Here is an 8,416-nt window from a genome sequence, read left to right as displayed (position 1 = left end):
ATGACTCACACTTTTAATAACAGGGGCCAAACAATACTACATGTTTTTTGTCTAAATTATACACTGTTTAAGTACTAACTAGCAGCAAATCAGTGATCTTAGGGGAGGCCAGGGCCCCTGCTGGTCCCCTTGTCTCTGCCACTGGTTGTAGTAGACAGTCGAGAAGTCGTCGTGCTAAGACCCTATAGGACCAGCGCACCAGAGTAGCAACCATCTCCGATGAAGAAAGTCGTAGATCAGAAGCTTCAAACCTGTAAACACCCAAATGTCACCTTCCCTTTTCACATGAGAGGTAAGAGTATAAAATAGGTCTGAGCCGTTGATTGCACTAAATAGTTGGTTTGATTAACTTTATCTTCTTACATCTCGTGTGAAAAGAGAGGTTAAGAGGGAGCATGTTAAAATTGCTTGAAAAATAATATTATTAGGAGTACTACTGACTTTTGCATGTAGTAGAATTAGCATAGAAGCAAGGATGGACGGTTGCACGTGTCTCCCCGACGTAGCTGTGGTCCAGTGTCCATGTATGTATAAGTAATAACCAAGAGCCGCATTTCTTTATGCCCGACGTAGCATGGACAACAACAGCAGCAGGAGCAGCATGGCCAAGCCCATGGAAGCCGTCCGTTCCGGGAGCGTCCTCTCCAATGTGGTCACCGTCATGCTGCTCCTCTCCTTGGGCTTCGTCTTCGGCATGGTGTACAACGCCAACTTCCAGGAATCCCATCTCACGCCATTCCTGCAGCCGCTGCCTTCTCTCCTACGGCCATCGCCAACTCCGGTGGTAGCGTGCGGCGTCGGCCCACCGTCGCCCTCTCCCACTTCGCCGCAGTCCCCGCCACCGGCGCGAATGGGGTTCGCCGACTTCCTCGCGCCGAGTGGCGGCGGCCTCATGCACAACATGACCGACGAGGAGCTGTTCTGGAGGGCGTCCATGGTGCCCAGGGTCGCCCTCGTGCCGCGGCGCATCGTGCCCAAGGTGGCCTTCCTGTTCCTGGTCACCGGGAACCTGCCGCTGCGGCCGTTGTGGGAGAAGTTCTTCGCCGGGCACGAGGGGCTCTACTCCATCTACGTCCACGCCAGCCCCGCCTACACCGGCTCGCCGCCGGCCGACTCCGTCTTCTACGGCCGCATGATCCCAAGCCAGGTAACCAACAAAAAAGAAAGGAGTTGCGGTGAGCGTGGATCGAACACGCGACCTTCAGATCTTCAGTCTGACGCTCTCCCAACTGAGCTATCCCCGCTTGTGTTATTTGACTTGATATTAAGCTTTACTTTGGAGCTGGTATTTTGGCTCATAAGTATAGATACACCTATTATGAAATATATATAAAAAAACACATTTCAAAATGTAAAAAAATTCTGAACGATAATTTCCCTTGTACATCCGGACATTCTATGTTCGCACATAAACTTTCGCAAAGAAAGAACATTTTTTGTGGCATGTATAAAAAAGATAAAAAAATGTCTAGTAAATAGCTGTAATCAAGCATCGAAAACTGTCTTTTTTACATAAGTCACAAAAAATGTCTATTTTTTGCACGGACATATAATGTCCGAATGTACACACGGGTTTTTTCTTAAAATATTTTAACTTTTTAAAATGTGTATTTAGACAATGGGTGCATATACCCCTATGAGCCAAAGTGAATTTTAGACTTTATGTTTTTTATACACGCAGAACACGAGCTGGGGCAACATGAACCTGGTCGATGCCGAGCGGCGGCTGCTGGGGACGGCGTTGCTGGACCTCGGTAATGCACGGTTCGCGCTGCTGTCGGAGACGTGCATCCCTCTCCTCTCCTTCCCGGCTGCCCACGCCTTCCTCACCGGCGCCAACGCCAGCTTCATCGACAGCTTCCCCACCCGTGCGCGGCATGCGCCCTTTTTCCTCCAGCGCAACATCAGCCGCGCGCAGTGGCGTAAGGGGTCGCAGTGGTTCGAGATGGACCGGGAGCTCGCCGTGGACGTCATCGCCGAGGAGCGGTACATGGCCGTGTTTCGCGGCGACCACGGCATCGCCAACATGTTGGAGCACTACATGCCGACGCTGGTGACCCTGCTGGGCTGGGGCACGCGCGCCGCCAACCGGACCCTCACGTACACCGACTGGCCGAGACCGGGCCCGCACCCGGCGAGCTACGGCGTCAGGGACGTCACACCAGAGCTGCTGGAGGGGATGAGGCGAGGGAACGGGGAGTGCGGCTACAGCGCCGGCAAGGCGGTTGAGTTCTGCTTCATGTTCGCGCGCAAGTTCTCCGGGGATGCGCTCGGCAAGTTGCTTGAGCTCGCTCCTAAGGTCATGGGGTTCGGCTGAAATTTTGTATGTATAATAGTCGCTAGTTTGTGTATGTTTTTTCCGCAAAAGAAATGGTTGTATTTGTCTTTTTACAGAAGGTCGTGGCGTTTTTTTATTATGATGCTAAGAAAAGTGATTGAAATTATCATTGGTCGAATTTTTGCATTGTTCTAGTATTCATACTTCATAAAATATTTCTTTGATCATTTACCTACTCGAGGACGAGGAGGAATTAAACTTGTGATGTTGATACGACTCCAAAGTATTTATAATTTTGAAGTATTCATGCCTACAATAATTTTAAATTGTTACACATTTTTATATTATTTTTATGGACTAACATACTAATCTAGTATCCAGTGTCAGTTCTTTTTTTTTTGCCTATTTCTTTGTTTTGGAGAAAACCATACCAAACAAAGTCCAAATGCGATAAAAATTTACGGTAATTTTTATGGCGGAAAAGAGACCCACAAAGCATCGGGGAAGGACTAGAAGATGCCCAGGGGAGCTACAAGCTCAAGAGGCGCGCCCTCCCATGGGGTGCGCTACCCGAGCTTGTGAGTCCCCCGGGAACCTTCCTGGCGTGATTCCAACGCCGAAAAATCCTATAAATCCGGAAACCCCCGAAAGTTGACCTAGATGAGTTTTCTGCCGCCGCAAGCATCTGCTCTGAAGCAATCTCATCTAGAGCCCTATTCCAACACCTTGCCGGAGGGGGATGGTCATCACCGGAGGCAGCCTTCATCATCCCCGCTGCCTCCATGACAAAAAGGGAGTAGTTCACCCTCGGGCCGAGGGTATGTACCAGTAGATATGCATTTGATCTCTCTCTCTCTCTCTCTCTCTCTCTCTCTCTCTCATGTTCTTGATTTGACACGATCTTGATGTACCATGTGCTTTGTTAATATAGTTTGATCATATGGTGTTCTTCCCTCTCTATCTTTATTGTGATGAATTGGCCTTGCACTTTGAAGTTTTGTATGCTGGATTGGATACTTTGGATTTGAGACCACTTAATGAATACTCTGAAGTCTTGCTTGCGGTTACTAGTGGTGACAATGAGGTAATCTATCGAGATCACTTGATATATATTTTGGTAATCAACTTGCAGATTTCGGTGGTGACATTGGGGAAATCTAAGCATAAAGGTTGACAAACGTTTTCATCATACTTTCTTCAATAGGAACTTTGGAGTGATTCTTTATCGCATGTTGAGGGATTATTATATAATTCAATTATGTTAGTACTGTTGAGAGATTGCACTATTGAAAGTATGAACCCTAGGCCTTGTTTCTAAGCATTGAGACATCGTTTCACACATTTTTGCTACTTTCTACTTTGCTTTATTTATTTATTCATATTATAAAAAGCTATTCCTATCATCCATATTACACATCTATCACCATCTCTTCACCGAACTCGTGCACCTATACAATTGACAACTATATTGGGTGTGTTGGGGACATAAGAGACTCTTTGTATTTGATTGCAGGGTTATTTGAGAGAGTCATCTTCATCCTACACTTCCCACGGATTAATAAATCTTAGATTATCCACTTGAGGAAAATAGTTGCTGTCATATAAAACTTTGCGCTTGAAGGTCCAACAGAGACTTCAAGAATAAAATTGCATAGTAGACATCAACTTATTTCTGATGTCGTTGCCAAGGAGGTGAGTGCTTGAAAGTATATCTTTCGATCTTGCAATTGAATCTTTTCATTTCTTGTTTATCCACTAGTTTGGTTTATAAATGAAAACTACAAAAAAAACTAGAAGTGAAGTTGCATCAAATTCTTCATCTTCATGATGTCTTTCTTGAAAATATGGATTCCGATAATGGTGCTAAATTGTTAGAAGAAGAATTTAATAAAATATTTAATGTGAGTTCTTTGAATGATAAGCATGATTGCAATGTTGTTAGTATGCTTTCTATGAATATCCATAAAGCTAATGATAATTGCACTAGCCATGGTAAAAAGATTTCTTATAAGCATGTCTATTATTGTGGAGAGCATAGACTTTGTGAAGACATGCTAATTGGAGATGATAGATTTTGTAAGAAGTATAAACATTACAATATTAAATGGTGGCTTAAGGTATTAGATGATTATGCTAGAAAATTATGTTCTCTTCATCCCATTACTTGTGTGCTTTGCAATAAATTTGCTCATCGTAATTTTCAATGCATACATTTTCATGATCGAATCGCGCCCAAATATTGCAATGACATGATCACCCTTGAAGTTCATAATAAACTTTGTCTATTTTTGGGATACGAAGATTTGTCACATAAAATTCATTGGTATGAAGCATACATTTTCACAGAACATACTTAAATTAATCTAAGAGAAATCTACTTATTTTATGTGGTAAATTGCAATGAGAATGCTTCTATAGCCAATTATAGAAAGAAGAGAAAACCAATAAAATATAAAAGCAATAGTAATGAAAGGGAAAAGATTTCCCTATTCCCTCCTATTATTTCTCATGATAGATCATGTTAGCAGGAGGAGCTTCATATCCAACAAATCTCTTTGACAAGAAACTCGGGAAAAATAATTAAACCCATACATAATGTGGTGAAGAAGAAGAAAAAAGAAGAAGGAGGAAGAAATGTAAAAAGGTATTTATCCCAAATAATGTTGCTCCTGTTATGGTTGTGCCTCATGAGAATGAATCAAAAAGTTGTAACGCCCCTATAATTAAGCTACAATAATCCCAACCTAATGATGCCATGTAACCATGTTTGCTAAGCTAAATTGCCACTTGATTAAAACACAAGTCAAATTCAAATTCAAATACCAAGTCAGATTATTATTTCATCAAAATGTAAACAAATGTTGGTTGAATTGCGAATAATCACTAAGTAATTGTCATGGAGGACCAACATCACTTGAATTATTTAAATGCCCCTAACCTATTTAAAACTGAACCAACAACATTTAAATTGGCCATTTCAAAATAAACAAATATTATTGTAATTCCAAACCACTTAAAACTGTGCGTGCTAGCTCAAAATGTTGCCTACTATTTATGTGTTAAATATCAAGTTCAACGAAAACATTTGGTATTAAGATAAAATAGAAAACAAAGAAGAAAGAATAAAACATAAAAAGAAAAAGCAAAAAGAACTCACTGTTGGACTGGGTTCTACGTGCACAGTGCATGGCCCAGCCCCACTCCCCCCTCATCTCCTTCCTCTGTTCACCGGGATGGGTGGACGACCTGAGCGCGTCCATGACCGGGGATCGCCACGCGACGGCCATCTATGCCTCCTCGGCGAGTATAACTTCGTTCCCGGCGTCGTAGGGCTCGACCCCTTCCTTCCCCCCTCGCAGACCCCTCCAACTCGCCCGCCCACGCTCGTTTCTGAGCTCGCGGAAACACAACGACCAGTTACAAAAGCGAAGGCTCCAACTTAGTTTTGGGTGGACCTGGGATGTCGGAGTCCTACGTGGCTGGTGTCCGGAGCAAAGTTCCCTGATTTGTTTTTGAAAACACCCCTTCTATTAATTAATTAAACAAAAGGTTATTACAATCATTCATTACAGTATACACCACGCAGGGCGGGACAGAGTTAACAAGCAACCCGTCGGACCTACAAATAAAACCGAACTTAGCAATTTCATGTGCCGCCTCATTGGCATGCCGCTTTATTTTTGAAAAGCTCAAATTTTGGAACAACTCGGCGATGCACAAAGTCCCCTGATTTTGTTTCAGTTTGTGGGAAAAAAGACGGTCCACTGCTCCACGAACCGATCATCATTGGCGCTGGATGTTCTTTACAGTGTCCTGGCCGTACCGGACGGATGCGGATGGTTTTGGGGTCAGCGTCTAAGATGCCCTAAAATTAATAGTACTACTAACTTTTTGCAAGACGAAGCAATGTTAACCAAAGCACGTGGTCTACCGTTCCATGTACTATTAACCAGGAGCTTCATCTTCTCCCCTAAGCGTGTGCTAAGCTAGAGGCATAGCATGGCCAGCGGCACGGCCAAGCCCATGCCAGCCCTCCACTCAGGAAGCGTCCTCCCCAATGTGCTCACCATGCTGCTGCTCCTCTCCATCGGCTTCGTCCTCGGCATGGTGTGCACCGCCAGCTTCCACGATTCCTACCTCCTTCCTTTCCTGCAGCCGTTGCCATCTCTCCTACGGTCGCGGTCACCGCTGCCCCCGCACGCGCCCGCGCCGTCGCCGGTGACAGAGTTACCCTCACAGTCGCCCTCGCCATCACCGGACACAGCGTGCGTCGTCGGCCCACCGTTGCCCTCTCCTCCCTCGCAGCAGCCGACGCCGTCCCCGCCGGCGAGCTTGGGGTTCGCGGACTTCCTCGCGCCGAGCGGCGGTCTCATGCACAACATGACCGACGAGGAGCTGTTCTGGAGGGCGTCCATGGTGCCCAGGGTCGCCCGCGTGCCGTGGCGCATCGTGCCCAAGGTGGCATTCCTGTTCCTCGTGAGGGGGGACCTGCCGCTGCGGCCGTTGTGGGAGAAGTTCTTCGCCGGACACGAAGGGCTCTACTCCATCTACGTGCACGCGAGCCCCGCCTACACCGGCTCGCCGCCGGCAGACTCCGTCTTCTACGGCCGCATGATCCCAAGCCAGGTAACGTGCAAAAGAAAAAGGTGATGCGGTGAGCGTGGATCGAACACGCGACCTTCAGATCTTCAGTCTGACGCTCTCCCAACTGAGCTATCCCCGCTTGTGATTAATTTACTTGTTATGCCATTTTATACATGAAAACTATTTTACCTGATGATCTTACGAAAAGTTTAATCGACCCATCCGAAAGTATTTCGGAATCTAACACTTTTTCTACTGCATGGGTCGATGGTGGTAGGTTATCAGTATACCGCCAAGGCCCTTGACGGTAGGAACGCACGCCCTACCGCAAATTTTTCTAAGTATCAGATACAGTGTGTACTCACCTACCGTCGGATGCATGCAGTAGGGGTACACAGGATACCGCAAGACTGTTTTGCGGTAGACCAGCACTGCGCTGACATGGATAAGTTGCCTACCTCTAGGGTCCTTGGCGGTAGGCTATTATACCCTACGACCATCGACCCTGGCGGTAGCAAAAGTGTCAGGTTCCGAAAAACTTCCGGATGGGGTCAGATCCGGCTAAACTTTAGCAAAAAGGTCAAAACACGAAAATCGGCTCCCACATGCGTCTATGTTACCTGATGATCTCATTGTACACGCAGAACACCAGCTGGGGCGACATGAACCTCGTGCACGCGGAGCGGCGACTGGTGGCAACGGCGCTGCTGGACCTCGGCAACGCGCGGTTCGCGTTGCTGTCGGAGACGTGCATTCCTCTCCTCTCCTTCCCGGCCGCCTACGCCTTCCTCACTGGCTCCAACGCCAGCTTCATCGACAGCTTCCCCACCCGCGCGCGGCACGTCCCATTCTTCACCGAACGCAACGTCAGCCTCGCGCAGTGGCGCAAGGGGTCGCAATGGTTCGAGATGGACCGGCCGATCGCCGTGGAGCTCGTCGCCGAGGAGCGTTACATGGCCGTGTTCCGCGGCGACCACGGAATCGGCAACATGGAGGAGCACTACCTGCCGACACTGGTAACCCTGCTGGGCTGGGGTGCGCGCGCCGCCAACCGGACCCTCACGTACGTCGCCTGGCCGAGACCGGGCCCGCACCCGGCAACCTACGGCGTGAGGGACGTCACGGCGGAGCTGCTGGAGGGGATGAGGCGAGGGAACGGGGAGTGCGGCTACGGCCGTGCCGGCGGGGCGGTTGAGTTCTGCTTCATGTTCTCGCGCAAGTTCTCCCGGGACGCGCTCGCCAAGCTGCTTGAGCTCGCTCCTAAGGTCATGGGGTTCGGCTGAAATTTTGTATATCTACTAGCAGCTCGTGCGTTGCAACGGGAGAAAAATTGGACATGTGCTCAGAATTTAGTTAAAATTCTATGTGCAAACATAGTTGTTTCTTCACTACCAAGAAAATGTTAATTGTCTCGTCCATTATTTACAAGCGTGCTATCCATTGCAAAATGGAAGTTGGTACGTCTTTCTCAATAAGAACGTGTATTAATTGAATCTGTAGTATAAGGATACATTTGTCGAAAAGGTTAGGTTACCTTGACCTATATTTACTCAG

At 47.2% G+C, this 8,416-nt stretch overlaps 2 protein-coding genes and 2 non-coding genes across 4 annotated transcripts; 2 read left to right on the top strand and 2 right to left on the bottom strand.

The window, feature by feature from the left end:
- The first annotated feature begins 574 nt into the window (after positions 1–574).
- On the top strand, positions 575–2,317 carry LOC123076057 (glycosyltransferase BC10-like). The gene is made up of 2 exons (XM_044498504.1): positions 575–1,147; positions 1,682–2,317. The coding sequence occupies exons 1-2, from the start codon at positions 575–577 to the stop codon at positions 2,315–2,317; spliced, it is 1,209 nt and encodes a 402-aa protein (XP_044354439.1).
- TRNAF-GAA (transfer RNA phenylalanine (anticodon GAA)) lies at positions 1,172–1,244 on the bottom strand. The gene has a single exon. It is a non-coding gene; the product is annotated as a tRNA-Phe (tRNA).
- A 4,046-nt stretch (positions 2,318–6,363) lies between the features above and the next one.
- Positions 6,364–8,145, top strand: LOC123073816 (glycosyltransferase BC10-like). Its single transcript, XM_044496842.1, has 2 exons — positions 6,364–6,904; positions 7,507–8,145. The coding sequence occupies exons 1-2, from the start codon at positions 6,383–6,385 to the stop codon at positions 8,143–8,145; spliced, it is 1,161 nt and encodes a 386-aa protein (XP_044352777.1). The 5' UTR covers positions 6,364–6,382.
- On the bottom strand, positions 6,929–7,001 carry TRNAF-GAA (transfer RNA phenylalanine (anticodon GAA)). The gene has a single exon. It is a non-coding gene; the product is annotated as a tRNA-Phe (tRNA).
- Positions 8,146–8,416: the final 271 nt, after the last annotated feature.

The sequence above is a fragment of the Triticum aestivum genome, chromosome 3D, assembly GCF_018294505.1.
Source record: "Triticum aestivum cultivar Chinese Spring chromosome 3D, IWGSC CS RefSeq v2.1, whole genome shotgun sequence".
In the NCBI taxonomy this organism is placed as follows: Eukaryota; Viridiplantae; Streptophyta; class Magnoliopsida; order Poales; family Poaceae; genus Triticum; species Triticum aestivum.
This window is presented reverse-complemented; position numbering and strand designations above follow the sequence as displayed.

Coding starts and splice junctions, on each gene's coding strand:
- LOC123073816 (XM_044496842.1), top strand. CDS start 6,383: ATGGTGTGCACCGCCAGCTTCCACGATTCCTACCTCCTTCCTTTCCTG. Junction 6,905..7,506: donor GCCGCATGATCCCAAGCCAG/GTAACGTGCAAA, acceptor TTGTACACGCAG/AACACCAGCTGGGGCGACAT.
- LOC123076057 (XM_044498504.1), top strand. CDS start 575: ATGGACAACAACAGCAGCAGGAGCAGCATGGCCAAGCCCATGGAAGCC. Junction 1,148..1,681: donor GCCGCATGATCCCAAGCCAG/GTAACCAACAAA, acceptor TTATACACGCAG/AACACGAGCTGGGGCAACAT.